Raw genomic sequence first — 23,555 nt, 5'->3', positions numbered from 1 at the left:
ACTCAAATAAAGACTAACCTTGTTGTTAAAAAAAAAAAGACACTGGCTGGGAAGGGGTTAACATCAGGGGCGATCAAAGAGTTAAATGTGTTCCCAACCTGTGTTTGTGTGTTTACAGTGGGCTGCTTTTTACTAACAGATCTCTTTGTTTCTTATCCCTGCTTTTCCATTGGCTGAAAGCGCTGCATGCTCGTCGGACAGAAGCTGGCCGAACGGCCGCCATACACGCGGGGTGAAAGGCCGCCATACACACGGGGCCGAATGGCCGCTATACACAAGGGGCCGAACGGCCGCCATACACACGGGGCCGAACGGCCGCCATACGCACGGGGCCGAGCGGCGCACACATAAAGAGTGAAACACAAAACGTGCAACGGGTCTTACACTGCCCTCCACTAGGAAGGACCTTACCCTGATCCCCCCAGGGCGTTAGGCTCCAGACGGGGACTGAGGTACTCACTAGGTCCATCTGGCCGAAACCAGACGGACCCCTTTCTCTGGAGGGTCTGCCGAAACAGACCCACCCAAGTACTCAGTAGGAGACCCCATGAGGGAGGGAAAACCAAGCCAAAAGGCCATGTCCACCCCCATCCCAAGACTTTCAGGGTAGGCCCCGAGGACCCACACCCTACTCATCACACTGTGACAAAACGTGTACACACCAAACAAAAATGTACAAAAAAGTGACAAAGACGGGTTCAAAATAAATAGGAAAGTGGGGAGAAGGAAGTGGGAGAAGTGACCATTGTGCAGTACAATGGCCAGGCATAAAAATCTCCCCTGGTCCTTGCCAAAAGGCTCGGCCCTAGAGGCAGGTGTGAAAAACGTGTGTATGGTAAAGTGACCAGGGTGCAAAAAATCGAAGTGACCCTCACTCACAGTGATTGTCTGGCACCCCCCTGAACTGCCACTTTAGGGGCACATTCACCACAGGCCTTTCATCCCAACCCTAACCAACAGCCCAGACCAGAGCAGCCCCCTACTTCTGCCAGAGCAGCCCCCTACTTCTGCCAGAGCAGCCCCCTACTTCTGCCAGAGCAGCCCCCTACTTCTGCCAGAGCAGCCCCCCACCCCAGGCAGGGAGGCCTGAAGTTCTGAGAGCTTAGGGAGAGCCCTTACCATCAGGCTCAACCGTCACTCCCATCACTCCTACCTAACTACACTCGGGAGGTACTAACCCCCCCCCCCCCTCAAAAGGAGGTACCGGTGTTCTCTCCCGAAAAACCTTTCCGGAGCTAGAACTACCCCAATCTAGGCCAGAAGACCAGGGACCCGACCCTCTTGCCGGACCCAATGCAGCACCCATCCTCATCAGCAAGCACCTTTCCGGACGGCTCAGACTCGACCATGGGCCGGCCCCCAGTATCTGTCGGGCAGCACGGCGTGGTCACTACCCGAAACCGCCCTTCCAGGTGTGATGACGCCATTGGATTTGCCTGCCCTCCCCAATGGGAGCAGCACAGCGCCTCCTCTGGCAACTGATAAGAACAGATACTACACTTGATCTTAGCCGAAAGGCCGAGAAGCGAATTAAATCCAATGATGCGGGCGCCGGGGGGCGGGGCCGAGTCCTACATTCAGCGGCTATGGATGCAAATGCTGGACTCGGGAGCGAGCCTGCAAGGTAACCCCCCTCGGGAAGAGAGCTTCTCCTAGGGGGGTTATCTGATGTGGGGAGGAGCCGCGAGAGCCGCCGAGGGACCCCAGAAGAGGAGGTTCGGGGCCACTCTGTGCAAAACGAGCTGCACAGTGGAGGTAAGTATGAAACGTTTGTTGGGTGTTTTTTTTTTTTTAATAATTGAAGCTTTACAATCACTTTAAGAGGCAAAGACCGGGTCAAAGTTCGGGGTCACAGGTCAAGTTCCCTGTATTTTAGGTAGGATTAAAAAAAAAAAACTTTTTTAAATTCAGTGTCCTCTAGGTAAAAAAGGAAAATGTTTCTGGGCTGTACTACAAAGAAGAACAAAAAACATCCACATATGTGAGATCTCCGGGGGAAGGAGAATTTATATTGTGTGATGGGAAATCATGAGAAACACAAATACATTAAACAATCCTAGATTTCTTCACTTGTCTTCTCTCTGTCAGCTTTCATCTCACTTGTTACATCATCTTTCTCTCTGTCATCCCTCCTCTCTGTCATCTGTCTATTCCCTCTCTTCTCTGTCATCCCTCAACCCTCCTGTCTTTTTCTCTGTCATCTCTCCTCTCTTCTCTGTCATCTCTCCCCTCTTCTCCGTCATCCCTCCCCTCTTCTCTGTCATCTCTCCCCTCTTCTCTGTCATCTCTCCCCTCTTCTCTGTCATCTCTCCCCTCTTCTCTGTCATCTCTCCCCTCTTCTCTGTCATCTCTCCCCTCTTCTCTGTCATCTCTCCCCTCTTCTCTGTCATCTCTCCTCTCTTCTCTGTCATCTCTCCTCTGTCATCTCTCCTCTCTTCCCTGTCATCTCTCCTCTCTTCTCTGTCATCTCTCCTCTCTTCTCTGTCATCTCTCCCCTCTTCTCTGTCATCTCTCCTCTCTTCTCTGTGATCTCTCCTCTCTTCTCTGTCATCTCTCCTCTCTTCTCCGTCATCTCTCCTCTCTTCTCCGTCATCTCTCCCCTCTTCTCCGTCATCTCTCCCCTCTTCTCCGTCATCTCTCCCCTCTTCTCCGTCATCTCTCCCCTCTTCTCCGTCATCTCTCCCCTCTTCTCCGTCATCTCTCCCCTCTTCTCCGTCATCTCTCCCCTCTTCTCCGTCATCTCTCCCCTCTTCTCCGTCATCTCTCCTCTCTTCTCCGTCATCTCTCCCCTCTTCTCCGTCATCCCTCCCCTCTTCTCTGTCATCTCTCCCCTCTTCTCTGTCATCTCTCCCCTCTTCTCTGTCATCTCTCCCCTCTTCTCTGTCATCTCTCCCCTCTTCTCTGTCATCTCTCCCCTCTTCTCTGTCATCTCTCCCCTCTTCTCTGTCATCTCTCCTCTCTTCTCTGTCATCTCTCCTCTCTTCTCTGTCATCTCTCCTCTCTTCTCTGTCATCTCTCCCCTCTTCTCTGTCATCTCTCCTCTCTTCTCTGTGATCTCTCCTCTCTTCTCTGTCATCTCTCCTCTCTTCTCCGTCATCTCTCCTCTCTTCTCCGTCATCTCTCCCCTCTTCTCCGTCATCTCTCCCCTCTTCTCCGTCATCTCTCCCCTCTTCTCCGTCATCTCTCCCCTCTTCTCCGTCATCTCTCCCCTCTTCTCCGTCATCTCTCCCCTCTTCTCCGTCATCTCTCCCCTCTTCTCCGTCATCTCTCCCCTCTTCTCTGTTGTCTCCCTCCTCTCTTCTCTGTCATCTCTCCCCTCTTCTCTGTCATCTCTCTCCTCTTCTCTGTCCTCTCTCTCCTCTTCTCTGTCATCTCTCCTCTCTTCTCTGTCATCTCTCCTCTCTTCTCTGTCATCTCTCCTCTCTTCTCTGTCATCTCTCCCCTCTTCTCTGTCATCTCTCCTCTCTTCTCTGTCATCTCTCCTCTCTTCTCTGTCATCTCTCCTCTCTTCTCTGTCATCTCTCCCCTCTTCTCTGTCATCTCTCCTCTCTTCTCTGTCATCTCTCCTCTCTTCTCTGTCATCTCTCCTCTCTTCTCTGTCATCTCTCCTCTCTTCTCTGTCATCTCTCCTCTCTTCTCTGTCATCTCTCCTCTCTTCTCTGTCATCTCTCCTCTCTTCTCTGTCATCTCTCCCCTCTTCTCTGTCATCTCTCCCCTCTTCTCTGTCATCTCTCTCCTCTTCTCTGTCATCTCTCTCCTCTTCTCTGTCATCTCTCCTCTCTTCTCTGTCATCTCTCCTCTCTTCTCTGTCATCTCTCCTCTCTTCTCTGTCATCTCTCCTCTGTCATCTCTCCTCTCTTCTCTGTCATCTCTCCTCTCTTCTCTGTCATCTCTCCTTTGTCATCTCTCCTCTCTTCTCTGTCATCTCTCCCCTGTCATCTCTCCCCTCTTCTCTGTCATCTCTCCCCTCTTCTCTGTCATCTCTCCTCTCTTCTCTGTCATCTCTCCTCTGTCATCTCTCCTCTCTTCTCAGTCATCTCTCCCCTCTTCTCTGTCATCTCTCCTCTGTCATCTCTCCTCTCTTCTCTGTCATCTCTCCTCTGTCATCTCTCCCCTCTTCTCTGTCATCTCTCCCCTCTTCTCTGTCATCTCTCCTCTCTTCTCTGTCATCTCTCCCCTCTTCTCTGTCATCTCTCCTCTGTCATCTCTCCTCTCTTCTCAGTCATCTCTCCCCTCTTCTCTGTCATCTCTCCTCTGTCATCTCTCCTCTCTTCTCTGTCATCTCTCCTCTGTCATCTCTCCCCTCTTCTCTGTCATCTCTCCTCTGTCATCTCTCCTCTCTTCTCTGTCATCTCTCCTCTCTTCTCTGTCATCTCTCCCCTCTTCTCTGTCATCTCTCCTCTGTCATCTCTCCTCTCTTCTCTGTCATCTCTCCTCTGTCATCTCTCCCCTCTTCTCTGTCATCTCTCCTCTGTCATCTCTCCTCTCTTCTCTGTCATCTCTCCTCTCTTCTCTGTCATCTCTCCTCTCTTCTCTGTCATCTCTCCTCTCTTCTCTGTCATCTCTCATCTCTTCTCTGTCATCTCTCCCCTCTTCTCTGTCATCTCTCCTCTGTCATCTCTCCTCTCTTCTCTGTCATCTCTCCCCTCTTCTCTGTCATCTCTCCTCTGTCATCTCTCCTCTCTTCTCTGTCATCTCTCCTCTCTTCTCTGTCATCTCTCCCCTCTTCTCTGTCATCTCTCCTCTCTTCTCTGTCATCTCTCCCCTCTTCTCTGTCATCTCTCCCCTCTTCTCTGTCATCTCTCCCCTCTTCTCTGTCATCTCTCCCCTCTTCTCTGTCATCTCTCCCCTCTTCTCTGTCATCTCTCCTCTCTTCTCTGTCATCTCTCCTCTCTTCTCTGTCATCTCTCCCCTCTTCTCTGTCATCTCTCCCCTCTTCTCTGTTGTCTCTCTCCTCTCTTCTCTGTCATCTCTCTCCTCTTCTCCGTCCTCTCTCTCCTCTCTTCTCTGTCATCTCTCCTCTCTTCTCTGTCATCTCTCCTCTCTTCTCTGTCATCTCTCCCCTCTTCTCTGTTGTCTCTCTCCCCTCTTCTCTGTCATCTCTCCCCTCTTCTCTGTCATCTCTCCCCTCTTCCCTGTTGTCTCTCTCCCCTCTTCTCTGTCATCTCTCCTCTCTTCTCTGTCATCTCTCCTCTCTTCTCTGTCATCTCTCCTCTCTTCTCTGTCATCTCTCCCCTCTTCTCTGTCATCTCTCCTCTCTTCTCTGTCATCTCTCCTCTCTTCTCTATCATCTCTTCTCTGTCATCTCTCCCCTGTCATCTCTCCCCTCTTCTCTGTCATCTCTCCCCTCTTCTCTGTCATCTCTCCCCTCTTCTCTGTCATCTCTCCCCTCTTCTCTGTCATCTCTCTCCTTTTCTCTGTCATCTCTCCTCTCTTCTCTGCCATCTCTCCTCTCTTCTCTGTCATCTCTCCTCTCTTCTCTGTCATCTCTCCTCTCTTCTCTGTCATCTCTCCTCTCTTCTCTGTCATCTCTCCTCTCTTCTCTGTCATCTCTCCTCTCTTCTCTGTCATCTCTCCTCTCTTCTCTGTCATCTCTCTCCTCTTCTCTGTCATCTCTCCTCTCTTCTCTGTCATCTCTCCCCTCTTCTCTGTCATCTCTCCTCTGTCATCTCTCCTCTCTTCTCAGTCATCTCTCCCCTCTTCTCTGTCATCTCTCCTCTGTCATCTCTCCTCTCTTCTCTGTCATCTCTCCTCTGTCATCTCTCCCCTCTTCTCTGTCATCTCTCCTCTGTCATCTCTCCTCTCTTCTCTGTCATCTCTCCTCTCTTCTCTGTCATCTCTCCTCTCTTCTCTGTCATCTCTCCTCTGTCATCTCTCCTCTCTTCTCTGTCATCTCTCCTCTGTCATCTCTCCCCTCTTCTCTGTCATCTCTCCTCTGTCATCTCTCCTCTCTTCTCTGTCATCTCTCCTCTCTTCTCTGTCATCTCTCCCCTCTACTCTGTCATCTCTCCTCTCTTCTCTGTCATCTCTCCCCTCTTCTCTGTCATCTCTCCTCTGTCATCTCTCCTCTCTTCTCTGTCATCTCTCCCCTCTTCTCTGTCATCTCTCCCCTCTTCTCTGTCATCTCTCCTCTGTCATCTCTCCCCTCTTCTCTGTCATCTCTCCTCTCTTCTCTGTCATCTCTCCTCTCTTCTCTGTCATCTCTCCCCTCTACTCTGTCATCTCTCCCCTCTTCTCTGTCATCTCTCCTCTCTTCTCTGTCATCTCTCCTCTCTTCTCTGTCATCTCTCCCCTCTACTCTGTCATCTCTCCCCTCTTCTCTGTCATCTCTCTCCTCTTCTCTGTCATCTCTCCTCTCCTTCATCTATTTTCTCCATCATTTCTCGGCTCTTTCCTCTTTATAAAGTTGAATTAATACAAAAAAGAAAAGAAACATCAGAGAAGTCAGTGAGTCTCGTCTCCTCCCCTCCCCCTGTCTCTGGGTGTCAGTGGTGAGGAGAGGAGTGTAGAAGTCTCTCTCTCTCTCTCTCTGTCAGACATCACTTCCCCCCTCCTCCTCCCTCCTCTCCTCTCCCCTCCCCCCGGCCTCCTCTCCTCACACACTCCTCTCCTCTCTCCTCCTCAGGTCGGTGGTGATGTCGGTGTCGGATTGGTTCTGGTGGGATCGGATCTGGTTGCCGTGTAATTATACATGGAAGGATCTGGAGAACGATGAGGGGACCGGAGCCGTGTCCCCCGCCCAGCTCTATGTCACCCTCCCGCTGGCCCTGGCCTTCCTCCTCCTCAGACTCTTCTATGAGAGGTAAGTCTCCTCTCCTCCCCCGGTAAGTCTCCTCTCCCTCCCCCACCCTCTTCTACCAGAGGTAAGTCTCCTCTCCCCCCCTCCTCCCCCATCCTCAGTCCGGGCACTTGTTGATCTTGCAGTGTGTGAGGGGGACACGGCGTATGTTGGTGCCATTCCCTCCCCCCCTATTATGGGATGTCTCCGGTGACACGTGTCCCCATAGGGACGGATTTCTGGGACATTTCATGTTGTTTGCAGGAGCCTTGTGTGTTCTCCACTCAGTCCGGGCCCTTCACCCCCTCCCCCCGGGGCCCTTCACCCCCCCCCCGGGGCCCTTCACCCCCCCCCGGGCCCTTCACCCTCCCCCCCCCCGGGCCCTTCACCCCCCCCCCCCCGGGCCCTTCACCCCCCCCCCCCGGGGCCCTTCACCCCCCCCCCCCGGGGCCCTTCACCCCCCCCCGGGCCCTTCACCCCCCCCCCCCGGGCCCTTCACCCTCCCCCCCGGGCCCTTCACCCCCCCCCCGGGGCCCTTCACCCCCCCCCGGGCCCTTCACCCTCCCCCCCCCGGGCCCTTCACCCCCCCCCCGGGGCCCTTCACCCCCCCCCCCCCGGGGCCCTTCACCCCCCCCGGGCCCTTCACCCTCCCCCCGGGCCCTTCACCCCCCCCCCCGGGCCCTTCACCCTCCCCCCCGGGCCCTTCACCCCCCCCCCGGGGCCCTTCACCCCCCCCCGGGCCCTTCACCCCCCCCCGGGCCCTTCACCCCCCCCCGGGCCCTTCACCCCCCCCCGGGCCCTTCACCCTCCCCCCCGGGCCCTTCACCCCCTCCCCCGGGGCCCTTCACTCTCCCCGGGGGCCACACTCTGGGGGGCGCTCTGCTGTCACCCCGGGGTCTAGGGAGCATTGTGCTGTCACCCTCTGTTGGGGCCCTTTGCTGTCACCCTCTCTGGGGGGCTCTTTGCTGTCACTCTCTGGGGGGCGCTCTGCTGTCACCCTCTGTTGGGGGCTCTTTGCTGTCACTCTCTGGGGGGCGCTCTGCTGTCACCCTCTGTTGGGGGCTCTTTGCTGTCACTCTCTGGGGGGCGCTCTGCTGTCACCCTCTGTTGGGGGCTCTTTGCTGTCACTGTCTGGGGGGCGCTCTGCTGTCACCCTCTCTGGGGGGCTCTTTGCTGTCACTCTCTGGGGGGCGCTCTGCTGTCACCCTCTGTGGGGGGCTCTTTGCTGTCACCCTCTGGGGGCGCTCTGCTGTCACCCCGGGGTCTAGGGAGCATTGTGCTGTCACCCTCTGTTGGGGGCCCTTTGCTGTCACCCTCTGTGGGGGGCTCTTTGCTGTCACTCTCTGGGGGGCGCTCTGCTGTCACCCTCTGTTGGGGGCTCTTTGCTGTCACTCTCTGGGGGGCGCTCTGCTGTCACCCTCTGTTGGGGGCTCTTTGCTGTCACTCTCTGGGGGGCGCTCTGCTGTCACCCTCTGTTGGGGGCGCTCTGTTGTCACCCTCTGTTGGGGGCCCTTTGCTGTCACCCTCTGTGGGGGGCGCTCTGCTGTCACCCTCTCTGGGGGGCTCTTTGCTGTCACTCTCTGGGGGGCGCTCTGCTGTCACCCTCTGTGGGGGGCTCTTTGCTGTCACCCTCTGGGGGCGCTCTGCTGTCACCCTCTCTGGGGGGCTTTTTGCTGTCACTCTCTGGGGGGCTTTTTGCTGTCACTCTCTGGGGGGCGCTCTGCTGTCACTCTCTGGGGGGCTCTTTGCTGTCACTCTCTGGGGGGCGCTCTGCTGTCGCCCTCTGTGGGGGGCTCTTTGCTGTCACTCTCTGGGGGGCGCTCTGCTGTCGCCCTCTGTGGGGGGCTCTTTGCTGTCACTCTCTGGGGGGCGCTCTGCTGTCACCCTCTGTTGGGGGCGCTCTGCTGTCGCCCTCTGTTGGGGGCGCTCTGCTGTCGCCCTCTGTGGGGGGCTCTTTGCTGTCACCCTCTGGGGGCGCTCTGCTGTCACCCTCTCTGGGGGGCTCTTTGCTGTCACTCTCTGGGGGGCGCTCTGCTGTCACCCTCTGTGGGGGGCGCTCTGCTGTCGCCCTCTGTGGGGGGCTCTTTGCTGTCACTCTCTGGGGGGCTCTCTGCTGTCACCCTCTGTGGGGGGCGCTCTGCTGTCACCCTCTGTGGGGGGCGCTCTGCTGTCACCCTCTCTGGGGGGCTCTTTGCTGTCACCCTCTGGGGGCGCTCTGCTGTCACCCTCTCTGGGGGGCTCTTTGCTGTCACTCTCTGGGGGGCGCTCTGCTGTCACCCTCTCTGGGGGGCTCTTTGCTGTCACTCTCTGGGGGGCGCTCTGCTGTCGCCCTCTGTGCGGGGCTCTGCTGTCACTCCGGGGTCTAGGGAGCACTGTGCCGTCACCCTTGGGGGGCTCTATGCCATTACCCTATGGGGGGACGCTATGCTGTCACCCAGGGTCACCCTATGGGGGTGGGGGGCTCTATGCCGTCACCCTCTGGGGGGCTCTGCTGTCACCTTCTATGGGGGGCTCTATACCACCCTCCCTAGATACATTTTAACTGTTGAAGGCCCTCTAGACCCGTCTGCACTCCACCCGCGGCGTGTCCCCGACAGATCTGCCCACTATACACATCATCATTTCTGTGTACAATCCCCTGTATGAGGCTGAGGGGGGCGCACATTTTTTTTTTTTTTTGCACGTTTTCACTTTTGGATTCCCGAAAGGGCGGACAAACGCACAAGAAGTACAGCGGGCACGACTTCGAAAATACATTTTAAAAATCACACCGGTACCGTGCGCTTTGGGGGCCGCAAACGCACTGCGATGGTCAGAGTTGAGAGGATTAACCCTTTCACTGCCAGGGGCCTTAAATTTTTTTTAAGCATGTGTGCAAGCAAAAAAAAAAAAAATTTTAGGCCTGAAGATGACATAAAACCCCCAAAACATGATGTATTATCTGACTAGACCCTAGAGAATAAAATAGCAGTCGCACCAACTTTATACGGGATGGATATAGCGCCAACAGTTGGCGCAGCACTTTACAATACAAAGGGGGGGGGGGCGGTACAATTACAATAGATTTCAATACAGAAGGAATAGGAGGGCCTTGATCTAGGAGCTTACAATCCTAAAGCACGCACAATATTACCGCAAAGGTAACACACAAAAAAAAAAACGCACAAAAGTTCATTTTAAGGCGCACAAATGCGATAAATTACCCATTTCTCCTTAACCCCTTTGTGACCGCACTATAGCCGAATGATGGTTACTGCGCAGGCGCCCTTTACTGGGAGGCCGTCATGTGACATCCTCCCGGGCACGCCCCCTGCTGCACACATCGGCAGTGACCTGTAATCAGCTGATCACAGATGGGGGTAAAGAGCCAATCACGGCGGCTCTTTACCACATGATCAGCGGTGTCCAATCACAGCTGATCACAATGTAAACAGGATTTGCCAGTTATGGGCATTTTTTTCCTCACACTGACAACATGTGAGGAGAGGAGAGCCGGTAAGCGGCAATCCACACAGGAGACATCTGCCCCTAAAATTGGCATCCTGATTATCAGTGCAGCCCCAACAGTGCCCACCAGTGCTGCCAGTCTGTGCCAGTGCTCATCATTGCAGCCTATCAGTGCAGCCTCACCAATGCCAATCTGTGCCCATCAGTGCTGCCAAACTGTGCTAATCAGTGCCTATCAGTGCTGCATATTAGTGCAGCCCCATCTGTGCTGCCTCAGTGCCCACCAGTTCTGCCAATCTGTGCCCACCAGTGCCGCCTCATCAGTGCCCATCAGTGCAGCATCATTAGTGCCAATCTGTGCCCACCAGTGCTGCCAAACTTTGCTAATCTGTGCCAATCATTGCCTGTTAGTGCAGCTTCATCAGTGCCACAGATCAGTGCTGCCTCATCAGTGCCCACCAGTGCTGCCAATCTGCGCCCATCAGTGCAGCATCATCAATGCCAATCTGCGCACCAGTGCTGCCTCATCAGTGCAGCATCATCAATGCCAATCTGTGCCCACCAGTGCTGCCAAACTGTGCCAGTCAGTGCCTATCAGTGATGCCTGTTATTGCAAACTCATCAGTGCCCATCAGTGCAGCCTCAGCAGGGCCAATCTGTGCCAATCCATGCCCATCAGTGAAGAAGAAAAAGTACTTCTCTATTCCCTACATCTCTGGGCCCTTCCTTTAATTTTTGAGGAACTAAATCATCTACATATATCTATACCTAGTTAAATCTTCATTTGCTACGCATGAAGTAATAACATCTTGGACACGTTAATCAACCTTTACTTATCACAATCGGGAATACGCTGGATAGGCAGACAGTGTCAGCGCCTTTCTTTTTTAAACTGTTCTGGAATGCGAAGTCCGCTTACATAGTGCCAATAAACCTCTGTTAAACTTACATCCACCCCTGAAGATGGAGGCTAAACAACTCCGAAACGCGTCGGGTGCAAGTACATTGGTACCAATATCCTATATATGTACAAGTGCATGAATCGCATTCCTTTCAATGTTTGCTATATTGTTTATTGATGCTTTTATGATGTTTTTGAAATGAATAAATTACTGTTTATATACTACATATCTTCCCTATGTTTTTCCACATGTGCCTTTAAAGTCCACCATTAGGGGAATTTTCTTTCTGCTTGACTATGTTTTCGATGGGCGACGCTTTGAATCCCCCCCCCCCCCCCACCCCAAATATAGGTCATCAGTTTAGCTTTATGGAGGAGGTCTGGTGCTAGAATTATTGCTCTCACTCCAGCATGCACAGCCATATGTAATGTGTATCGTAATTGGTGTGGGGGGGGGGGGGTGCCTCTAACATTTTTTTTTGGGGGGGGGGATTTTATGTGCTTGGGTGTAACTTTTTTTTTTTTTTTTTTTTCTTTTTTTTTTTTTTAATTTTATGATTTAAAACATTATTTTAAAGAGGAGTTCTGCCCACTCCCCCCCCCCCCCCTGCCGGTGCCCACAGCCAGCCCATTGACAAAGCGGTGGGGGGAGTGGGCAGAACTCCTCTTTAAAATAATGTTTTAAATCATAAAATTTAAAAAAAAAAAATAATATATATAAATATATATATATATATATATATATATATATATATATATTTATATATTATTATTTATTTATTTATTTATTTTTTTTTTTCATTTTGAATAGAAAATGATGGGGTACTATTCCTCCCACTGACACCAATGATGGGGCACTATTCCTCCCACTGACACCAATGATGGGGCACTATTCCTCCCACTGACACCAATGATGGGGCACAATTCCTTCCACTGACACCAATGATGGGGCACAATTCCTTCCACTGACACCAATGATGGGGTACAATTCCTTCCACTGACACCAATGATGGGGCACTATTCCTCCCACTGACACCAATGATGGGGCACTATTCCTCCCACTGACACCAATGATGGGGCACTATTCCTCCCACTGACACCAATGATGGGGCACTATTCCTCCCACTGACACCGACGATGGGGCACAAGTCCCCCCACTGACACGGATGATGGGGCACTAGTCCTACTGTCTATGGGCGCTATGTGCTTTTCTTCTACCACTGGCCATAGTCCAGTCCTCCTGAAGTCTGAAGGACTGTAAGCTCGCCCCCTGTTTACAAAGTTTGGAGACCCATCCCCCGTAGTCCCTCTCAGGAGGGAGTGGCTACATTCCTACATACAGTGGGGACCATAGAGAATGAAGGTAGCCGCCCTCTAACAGGAAGTCAGCAAAAAGGAATTGGTAGATTTGGAGGAGGCTGAGAGCAATAGACCTTAAAGTATAGCTAATGGCAAAACGTTTTTGTTAGTTTTGAGCAGAGTGGAGAAGGATTAGAACCCCTGTCAGGTTTTTTTTTTATTTTGTATTGCTGTCTGCGTGCCCGTTGGGGAGATTCATGCCCATTATTTGTTTTGGTGACCGTTATTTCCAAAAGTAAAAGAAAATCCCAACGTTTGGGTTGTCCCCAGAACAGGGATAGAGAGGAAATCTTCCAATGGGACACTAGTTGGTGACAACCAGTTTGGAGGGATTTCCTATTACTTCCTGTTTTGACAATGCGACAGGAAGTGAAGGTAAATATCCCCAATGAGTCACAGATGGCAAAAAAAAACAAAAACTGACGGGGATTATAACCTTCCATTACTCTATTCAAAATGGAAAAAAAAAGAACGTTTTTAATTCTTCTTGAATACAAACTTTTTAAACCAGAGTTTGGTGTCCCTTTTTAGGGGCTTATTCAGACTGAGCGGGTGACTTTTCTGCACTGAATAGAATAATTGTTTTCTATGTGCCCCGTTCATACCACAAGATTGCTGTGATTTTTTGCCAGTGTAGAAAAATGCAGCGCGTCTTTTCCTAAAGCACACCGGAGGGTGCTGCGCGACGCACCATGCTACCCTGTGGAGACGTAAAGGAAGTGTCACTATGCAAAACTTCAAATAAAGTTTTAAAAGAATAAATAAAAAAATAAAAAAGTAAGCAGTGCGATGTCCCGAAACATGCATCACACCGCCCCCTGCTGGAGCTCAGACCCACATTCTGGCTCCACCCCTTTTATGTCCCATCAGGTCCACTCCTCCCCGTCGGCCATCATAGCAGACCTGATGGGGAAACTGAGGCCTGTAAAATGTAATGCATACAAGGAGCGCTAGCTCCTCCCAAAAGATGCCGATTGAATGACTCATTGTAAAATCAATCATGTGTTATCAGCACCGCAAATTGATTCTTAAATATCGACCCCGAGTGGCTCAGTACACTGACGTGCATGTAAATGAACGTTTACATGTGTACAGCATTAAAGTGATATTAAAGTCTCTTTTTTTTCTTTTTTTTTTTTTTTTTTAGAAATAACAAACATGTCATACTTACCTGCTCTGTGTAATGGTTTTGCACAGAGCAGCCCCAATCCTCCTTTTCTGGGGTCCCTTGCCATCACTCCTGGCCCCCTCCTTCCTGCTGAGTACCCCCACAGCAAACAGCTTGCTATGGGGGGGGGGGGCACCCGAGCCGAGCTGCAGCCCAACCCGGCCCCTCCCCCTCTCTCTCCTGATTGGCTAACTTTGATTGACACCATCAGGAGCCAATGGCGCAGCTACCGCGTCTCGGCCAATCAGGAGGGAGAGTCCTGGACGGCTGAGGGACTAATGCACATCGCTGGATAGAGATGGGCTCAGGTAAGTATTAAGGGGGCTGAGGGGGGTTGGTGCACACAAAAGGCTTTTTTTTTTTTTAATGCATAGAATGCTTTAAAGTGATTATAAAGTCTCTTTTTTTATTAAAAAAAAAGAAAGAAAAAAACACGTTATACTTGCTTCCCCTGTGTAGTTGGTTTTGCACAGAGCAGCCTCGATCTTCCTCTTCTCGGGTCCCTCTTCACTGCTCTTGGCTCCTCCCTCCTGTTGAGTGCCCCTACAGCAAGCGGCTCGCTATGGGGGCACCCAAGCCAAGCTGCAGCCCCGTGTGTCCATTCAGACACGGAGCTGCCGTTCCGGCCCCGCCCCTCTGTGATTGGCTAACTGACTTTGATTGACAGCCGCCGGAGCCAATGGCGCCACTGCTGTGTCTTAGCGGTGATCAGACAGATCGGACACTTTTTTGGGACCAGTGACATTATTACGGCGAGCAGAGCTAAAAATAGCCACTGATTACGGTATAAATGTCACTGGCAGGCAAGGGGTTAACACTAGGGGGCGATCAAGGGGTTAGGTGTGTCCCTAGGGAGGTGTTTCTAATTGTGGTGGGGAGGGGACTGACGGGGAGTAGAGAGAGATCGCTGTTCCTGATCTCTAGGAACAGCAGATCTCTCTCTGTCAGAACGGGGATCTGCTTTGTTTACACTGGCAGATCTCCGTTCTCTGGGGAGCGATCGCGGGTGGCTGCCGGCCATGCGCTTCGGCGGGCGCCCGCCTGCTATAGCTCTCACACGAATCGCTGTACTGGTACGGCGATTCGCACAATAAAGCCGCCCTGCCGCAGTATATTTGCAGTGGCTGGTCGGCAAGTGGTTAAAAACACTTCTCCATTACTTCTGCCTCACTTCCTGGGCAGACTTTTAGGTCATGACACAGGAAGGAGTTGACCAGCTGAGGGTAGATGATGGAGGGTGTCTGCTAATGAGGGTCAGCTGGTCAACTCCTTCCTGTGTCATGACCTAAATGTCTGACCAGGAAGTGAGGCAGAAGTAATGGAGAAGTGTTTTTATAGATGTTAAAAAAAAAAAAAAAAAGACAGCGAGGAAAGGGTGTGTAGTATTCATGGAAAGCAGTTTTATTTTTGCAAGAGAAGTATATTAATGCTATATTGGTACATAGGAGAGCTGGAATTTGGAGGGAGTGAACTTGGCCTTTAAAGAGGAACTGCAGTCTGCTAACATAATTTATAATAAAAACACCTTTGCCATTCTGAAGCTTCCCTCCGACCACTTTGCATGTTATTTTCTATATACTGTGATTCTATACTTGCCAAATACGCTGCAGAAATCTCCCTCCACTGAGTCTGGCTGCAGCCATTTTAACTGTGGGCAGCCGTAGCTGCTGCCTGTTCACTTCCTGGATTTACACAGACACACAGAGGCACACGTCCAGCTCTGCAGCTCTCATTGGCCCTCTTATGATTCATCTCTCCTCCCTTCCTGGCAAACTCTCACAAGAGAGAGAGAGCTGTGCATGATGTCAAAAGCCTAGGCTAATGACCAGACAGGAAACAGGAAGTGGGCTGTATAAGGGATTTACTGGCAGAAAAAAAAAATGTTTTACTATCCAAAGTTAAAGGGATTGTAAACCCTCGTGCTTTCTCCTATGCATTAAGGTGAAAACACACGAACTTTTACAACTCTTTTAACTTTAGCAATGTTAGCAAAACATTTTTTTTTTCTGCCAGTATATACCTTATACAGCCCACTTCTTGTTTGGTTACCTGGCAGTCATCCACCCCCAACCCCCCCCCCCCGTTTTACTTACCTGAGCCCCTTCATCTCATCAGCGGGGACGCGCTGTCCCTCTCTCCACGGGGTCCCGGCTCTTGATTGGATAGATTGATAGCAGCGCAGCCACTGGCTCCCGCTGCTGTCAATCAAATCCAATGACGCGGACGGCGGGGGGGCGGAGCCGAGTCCGGTATTCGTGTCTATGGATGCAAATGCTGAACTCGGGAGCGCGCCCGCAAGGTAACCCCCCCCCTGGGAGAGCGCTTCTCCTAGGGGGGGTTATCAGATGCGGGGAGGAACCGCGAGAGCCGCCGAGGGACCCCAGAAGAGGATGTTTTGGGCCACTCTGTGCAAAACGAGCTGCACAGTGGAGGTAAGTATATGTTTGTTATTAAAAAAAAAAAAACGCGAACGTTTACAATCACTTTAAATCTTTTGTGTCTCCCTGGCAGCAGAGATTGTCCTGGCCCTCTCCTGTTTTTTCCTTTCTCCCTCCCTAATCTGCATTCCCTCCACACAGTCTGCGTCTGTTTGTTATTTAAAAAAAAAAAAAAAAGATCCTTTACAATCACTTTAAAACAACAAGGGCAGAAGATTTAATAGATGGAAAGATGAAAAACAAATGACTGAAGTTCCGCTTTAAGGCAATAAATGATCATAATCTGAATAATCTGAGTCCAATCCAACCTTTCCATTGTCACCCTGATAAACGATCAGTCGGGGTGCCATGTGTTACATATAATCACACATAGGTTGGACTTGATGGACTTGTGTCTTTTTTCGGCCTCACCTACTATGTAACTATATATGTAACGATTGTCATCCTATGTAACCGAAATGATCAGGTTGAGGAGATGATCACCTGATTTCTGTGGGAACAGATCCCCCCCCCCCCCCCCCCATGTTGCCTCAACACTGAGCTATGTATGAAAGGAGACGCGGTGGTAAGACGGATCGTTCTGTAGCTGAGGATCGTCCTGGTTGTGTATGCGGGCTGTCTGGTATTTCTGTGTGTTGGGACTCTGTACCGGCTTGTCGTCTTCACGCTCAGCACACAGGGCTTGGCATTTGGAAGCCTCCGGCCGTGTCTCATGGGGTATCATGAGTCAGAGCTGACTTCCGTGTGCTGCTCACCAGATCAGACACAGGCAATCCGGAAGCACGGGGTGTGGAGCAAGAAGTGCCACTTATTAAAGCTGCTATAATAGACATGCAGTGTGCTGAGTCCTATACCTGACCTTTTTTAGAATATTTACAGAGAGAGAGGTGATGCCTTGTCAAAAAAAATAAAACTTGCAGTAGATTGGGAGAGATGGGCGCTGCCAGTGTCTCTTATCCCAAAGGAAACATGAGCAATCAGCACAGGTTATCTGAGCGTTCTGATGTCACCCCCACCTTACCCAACAGAGGTCTGCTGACATGTGTCTGCACCCCCCCACAGGAGCGTGTCACCTGATCTCACCCTCATCTCAGGTCTGGACTCCCCCCACCTTGTATTCTTCTTTTTTTTTTTTTTTTTTTTTTTAAACTCCTTTTACCTGTTAGGCTTCATTTACACATGCAACCAAGGGTCAGTAAAGCCATAGTTCCCAATGGTCCCTGATTTGGTAGGACGGTCCCTGATTTGGAGGGACTGTCCCTGATTTGGAGGGACGGTCCCTGGATTTGGAGGGACGGTCGCTGGATTTGGAGGGACTGTCCGTGGATTTGGAGGGACGGTCCGTGGATTTGGAGGGACGGTCCCTGGATTTGGAGGGACGGTCCCTGATTTGAAGCAATATCCCGCTGTCCCTCCCTCCCCCCTCATTTGTCCCTCATTTTGGTCTGATCCATATAATTGTATATAAAATGCACTTTTTATCTTTCAAAAAGTGTTTCCCAGTGCTAAACATTTCTTCCAAATTCTAAATTGCTGCATTTGTAAATTTTAAAAGCCAATATAAAGGAATAGTAGTGGTAAAAAAAAAAGAAAAGCCTTTGTGGATTTCATTAACCTTTTTTCTTAGGTTAATTCTCCTTTAAGGGGGTGTGACAAGGGGGCGTGTCCTATGCCTACATGCGTTTTGCTAGTAGGGGTCCCTCATTCCCATCTCAAAATGTTGGGAGGTATTGTAAAACCAGGCGGTTGAGCTGTGGTTTTACTGCCCCCTCCAGTACTCAGACAAGGTCAACTAGTGCTCAGGGCGGAGATGACAAAGAAGTGAACCCCCCCACCCCCGCAAAGCGTGAGCATTGGGTCTCAGCAAAAATCCCCTCCTCCTCCCAAAAAAATCCAGCACTGATCTGCACGCTCCCCCCCCCCCCCCCCCCAAAAAAAAATACATTTCCCCTCAAAGTCAATATGCTCTCTAAAAATGCAAGCACTCCCCCCCCCCCCCCTCCCAACGTAACCCCCCCTTCCCACTCCTAGCAGAAATCCCCCCCAAATAAAAACCTCTCCTCCTCGTACATATTGTCTCCTCTTCAAATTTCTCCTCCTATCACAGATTCTATCTGCTCCCCGAATCCCCCCCCCATCCCAACACAAATCCTCCCTCCCTCCTCCCAAAAAAATCCAGCACTGGTCTGCACGCTTCCCTCCCCAAAATACATTTCCCAAGCCAATATGCTCTCTAAAAATGCACTCCCACCCCCCCCCTTCCAACGTAACCCCCCCTTCCCACTCCTAGCAGAAATCCTCCCCACCCCCCCAAATAAAAACCTCTCCTCCTCGTACATATTGTCTCCTCTTCAAACTTCCCCTTCTAGCACAAATCCCCCCTCCTAGCACAGATTCTATCCCCTCCCCAAATCCCCCATCCCAGCACAAATCCTCTCTCCTCCCCCGCCTCCATGCCTGTGAACTAAGCGAGCGTCTCCACGTAGGGATGTAATCCCGAGGGGGGGGGGGGGGGGGAATCGACGAGCACGCTGTCTAACCCCCCCCAGGCAGAACGGCTCAGATGGGGGGCGGGGGCAGTCTTCATCAGGAGGAACAGGAAGTGAGTTATTCAGACAAAGAAAAATAACGTTTAGAAGGGAAATGGAAGGAACAGGTAAGTGAACTAACAATGCGCTCGCTTAAAGGAAGCTATTTAGAAAATTTAAAAAATGAACCTTTACAACCCCTTTTAACCCCTTCAGCGCCCCCTCCCGGTTAACCCCTTCCCTGCCAGTCGCATTTACACAGTAATCAATGCATTTTCAATCGCACTGATCGCTGTATAAATGCGAATGGTCCCAAAATAGCGCCAAAAGTGTCCGATGTGTCCGCCATAATGTCGCAGTCACAATAAAAATCGCTGATCGCCGCCATTACTAGTAAAAAAATATATATATTAATAAAAATGCCATAAAACTATCCCCTGTTTTGTAGACACTATAACTTTTGCACAAACCAATCAATAAACGCTTATTGCGTTTTTTTTTTTTTTTTACCAAAAATATGTAGAAGAATATGTATCGGCCAAAACTGAGGGAAAAAAAATTTGTTTTTTTATATATTTTTTTGGGATATTTATTATAGCAAACAGTAAAAAATATTGCGTTTTTTAAAAAAAAATGTCGCTCTTTTTTTTGTTTATAGCGCAAAAAATAAAAAACCGCAGAGGTGGTCAAATACCACCAAAAGAAAGCTCTATTTGTGGGGGAAAAAAAGGACGTCAATTTTGTTTGGGAGCCACGTTGCACGACCGCGCAATTGTCAGTTAAAGCGACGCAGTGCCGAATCGCAGAAAGTGCTCTGGTCTTTAAAAGGGCCAGCCAAATGGTCCGGGGCTGAAGTGGTTAATTGGTTCCTGTCTAATGTCGGTCCCAGTGTGTATGGATGTGAGTTGGGGACCTTGGATTGTAAGCTCCTTGAGGGCAGGGACTGCTTTGAATGCATATGTAAAGCGTTGCGTAAATTGACGGCGGTATATAAATACCTAATAATAAATAAAAAAAAGCAATCGGCAAAAAAAAAAGTGGGGCTTCAGAATAGAGTGGGGGGCGAGTGAGGACGCCAGGGAGGTAGGCTTTGCATTGTGGGTGAAGGTCCGCTATATAATGTCTTTCCAGGCAGAATTAAGGGGGAAAAAAAGGACGCAAATTTCTTTTCGGTACATCGTCGCACGACCGCGCAATTGCCAGTTAAAGCGGCGCAGTGCCGAATTGTAAAAACTGCTCTGGTCAGGAAGGGGGGTAAAATCTTCCGGGGCTGAAGCGATTAAAGTCGCTGCGACTTGAAGTCGCACAGGTATGAACAGTACTCATTGGAAATCATGGGTGTACAACTTGTCGTGCGACTTTGCAGCCCCGAGTCGCAGGACGAGTCGCACATATGTGAAAGGGGCCTAATTCTCTCCTCATGTTTTGTATGTGTGTTTATTTTGTTCCAAACTAAAAAAAAATAACAAAAATAGTTTTTATTCTTTTTTTTTTGGTCTGGTAGGTGTGAAATATTGCATATGAGTATTTGACTTTTTTGGAATCGCACACATGGACACATTTGCTCACACAGCGTATCAATCGTATCCGGGTGTTACAGGTGGTGTATACAGCTTGTGAAAATCAATGACGGGCTGAAATGTGCAGCAGCTGTACCGACATCCGAATGGTACTTGTACAGGGCCCTATGAGGACAGGGTGGTATGTCCAAAACACGGACTACCTGCTTTTGGGTCACACCACCCTGTAGGCAAGTACTACTTGGATGTGCTAACAGCCGCTGTTTGTTTCAGCCTGTCATTGATTTTTAACAGATTTGTTGTCAGTGACCCCAGGGCGCCAAAATGTGCCTGGTTTTTACATGGTATGGGCAGATGCCTCCATGTGCATGAGTTTTTACCGCTTTTCATCTCATAGGTAGGAGTGTAGTCCTCTTTTCATGTGTGTAACTGTTAGGCTTCATGCACACGAGACGCCGGTGCAAACTCTGCTGAACACATGTTTTTAAAAGCTGAAACCGGCGTTTAGAAATGCCCATTTTGCCGCATTTGCATGCTGCGTTTAGCCGCGTTTTGCCGCGTTTTGCCGCGCTTTACCGCGTTTGCGTCTAGAAGCGTCTGCAGAGCAGAGAATGACATTTTGCTACTGAACTTTGGGGCCCTGTATCTCAGGGCCACTTGGGGCTAGGAACGCCAAATTTGGTATGCAAACACAGTGGAACTAGCACTACAACATAGCTGGGGTTCCTAGCTCCCAGTGACCCCAAGATATGGGGCCCCCAAAGTCGGGTCGCAAAAATTTAATTCTTTGCTGCAGAAGTGCTTGACATTTTGCGACCCTACTTTGGGGCTCCGTATGTTGGGGCCACTTGGTGTTAGGAACCCCAAGTATGGATATGTTGTAGTACTAGCTCCGCTGTGTTTGCATACAAATTTTGGGGTTCCTAGCACTAAGTGGCCCCAAATTCTGGTCGCAAAATGTCATTCTTTGCCGTAGTTTACCATCATATTTCTGTGTTTTCTGTTCCAAAAAATAGGATTCCTTTAGAGCCCTTGCACACTGGGGCGGTATGCAGGCGCTATTGCGCTAATAATAGCGCCTGTAAACCGACCCGAAAGTGCCGCTGCTTTCATTCCAGTGTGAAACCCCCGAGGGCTTGCACACTGGAGCGATGCGCTGGCAGGACGGGAAAAAAAGTCCTGCCAGCAGCATCTTCGGAGCGGTGAAGGAGCGGAGTGTATACACCGCTCCTTCACCGCTCCTGCACATTGGAAATCAATGGGACGGCGTGGCTATACCGCCGCCAAAGCGCCTCTGCAGAGGCGCTTTGCGGTGGTTTTAACCCTTTCTCGGCCGCTAGCAGGGGGGTAAAACCGCCCCCGCTAGCGGCCAAATACCAACGGTAAAGCGCCGCTTACGCCCCCGCCCCAGTGTGAAAGGGCTCTAAGAAAACACTTAAACACAAATGCCGCTAAACGCGGGTACCGGCATTTAGCCGCAGTTGGTGTCTGAGAGGTGGAAAACGTTTGCGTCTGAACCCTGTTTTTTGCTTCTGGGAAAACGAGGTTAAACGCAACTGCCTAAAAATGCCAAAAAACGAGTCTGTGTACATGGTCACATAGGATAACATTGAGTTCAGGGGCAGTTGAAAAAAGTGTCCAACTGCCTCTGAACGCGCGTTTAACAGCGTCCCGTGTGCATGAGGCCTAAAACCTTAACCACTTCAGGACCAGGCCTATTTTTCAAACTTGTTTACAATTTTAAATCTGTTTTTTTTTTTTTTGCTGGAAAATTACTTAGAACCCCCAAACCATTATATATTCTTTTTTTCTAACACCCTAGAGAATAAAATGGCGGTCGTTGCAATTCTTTCTGTTGAACCGTATTTGCACAGCTGTCTAAAAAGCGCACTTTTTTTGGAAAGAATACACTCTTTGAATTAAAAAATAAGATAACAGTAAAGTTAGCCCAATTTTTTTTTTTATATTGTAAAAGAGGGTGTTAAAATTGAGACCAAACATGTCACGCTTCAAAATTGCGCCCGCTCGTGGAATGGTGACAAACTTTTACCCTTAAAAATCTCCATAGGCGACGTTTAAAAAAATTCTACGGGTTGCATGTTTTGAGTTACAGAGGAGGTCCAGGGCTAGAATTATTGCTCTCGCTCTACCGATCAGTATTACATTGTATATCCCTGTATGTTGCGGTCGTTCAGGTGCTTATCTAATAGTTCTTTGAAATTACCGATGCCCCCCGCTGAGACCACTGCTTGCGGAAGAGCAGTCCACATCCTAATCGCTCTTACAGTAAAGAACCCTCTACATCAGGGATATGCAGTTAGCGGACCTCCAGCTGTTGCAGAACTACAAGTCCCATGAGGCATAGCAAGACACTGACAGCCACAAGCATGATACCCAGAGGCAGAGGCATGATGGGGATTGTAGTTTTGTAACAGCTGGAGGTCCGCTAATTTCATATCCCTGCTCTACATAGTTTAAGGTAAAACTGCTTCTCTTCTAATTTTAGTGAATGGCCACGAGTCTTATTAACCCCTTCCCGCCGACCGAACGCACATATGCGTCCTCGGCTTTCCGGGGTTATACCGGGATGATGCCCGCAGCTGCAGGCATCATCCCGGTACCGTTGTTTTCAGCGGGCGATCGGCTACCCGAATATAACAACCGATGCGGCTAAAAGCCGCTCGGCTGTTATACCGGAGGAGCGGGAGGGGACATCCCCCCCCCTCCCGCCGCCTCCCGCCGCTGTTACCGGGCCTCCCGTGCGATGGGGAGGCCCGGTGTCCATTCGGGAATCTCCGGCGGCTGGGGGCGGACTGGAACGAAGCTGTGAGCGGCTTCGTTCCAGCCTTCTAATTGTAAACGCGGAAGCGACGTCATGACGTCACTTCCCGTTTACCTCGGCTGCCAATGGCGCCGAATTTAAAAAAGTACACAGTATTCAGAATCGCCGTTTTCGGCGATCTGAATACTTTGAAGTGTAAAGGAGGGATGGGGGGTCTTTTAGACCCCCCATCCCTCCATAAAGAGTACCTGTCACCACATATTACTGTCACAAGGGATGTTTACATTGCTTGTGACAGCAATAAAAGTAAAAAAAAAAAAAAAAATTTTAAACACAATTTATAAAAGTACAAAAATAAATAAAATAAATAAAAAAAAAAAAAAAAAATTTTAAAGCGCCCCCGTCCCCGCGAGCTCGCGCAGCGAAGAAAACGCATACGGAAGTCGCGCCCGCATATGTAAACGGTGTTCAAACCACACATGTGAGGTATCGCCGCGATCGTCAGAGCGAGAGCAATAATTCTAGCCCTAGACCTCCTCTGTAGCTCAAACCTGGTAACCGTAAAAAATTTTTAAAGCGTCGCCTATGGAAATTCATAGGTACCGTAGTTCGTCGCCATTCCACGAGTGCGTGC

At 50.4% G+C, this 23,555-nt stretch overlaps 1 protein-coding gene and 1 pseudogene across 5 annotated transcripts in view; one reads left to right on the top strand and one right to left on the bottom strand.

Moving 5' to 3' along the window:
• The window catches only part of CERS3 (ceramide synthase 3), a 237,151-nt gene that overhangs the window by 113,994 nt on the left and 99,602 nt on the right, over positions 1-23,555 (top strand). For 3 of the 5 annotated variants that reach the window (XM_073618371.1, XM_073618372.1, XM_073618370.1), the window contains one exon: positions 6,626-6,802. The exons of the other annotated variants lie outside the window; for them this stretch is intronic. In XM_073618371.1, coding sequence (XP_073474472.1) covers positions 6,636-6,802 — 167 coding nt within the window. In that variant the 5' untranslated portion in view covers positions 6,626-6,635. The remainder of the gene's footprint in view (positions 1-6,625; positions 6,803-23,555) is intronic. 5 annotated transcript variants of the gene reach the window in all.
• LOC141135847 (U2 spliceosomal RNA) lies at positions 1,426-1,530 on the bottom strand (annotated as a pseudogene).

This window comes from Aquarana catesbeiana, linkage group LG03, assembly GCF_042186555.1.
Source record: "Aquarana catesbeiana isolate 2022-GZ linkage group LG03, ASM4218655v1, whole genome shotgun sequence".
NCBI classification, from domain to species: domain Eukaryota; kingdom Metazoa; phylum Chordata; class Amphibia; order Anura; family Ranidae; genus Aquarana; species Aquarana catesbeiana.
This window is presented reverse-complemented; position numbering and strand designations above follow the sequence as displayed.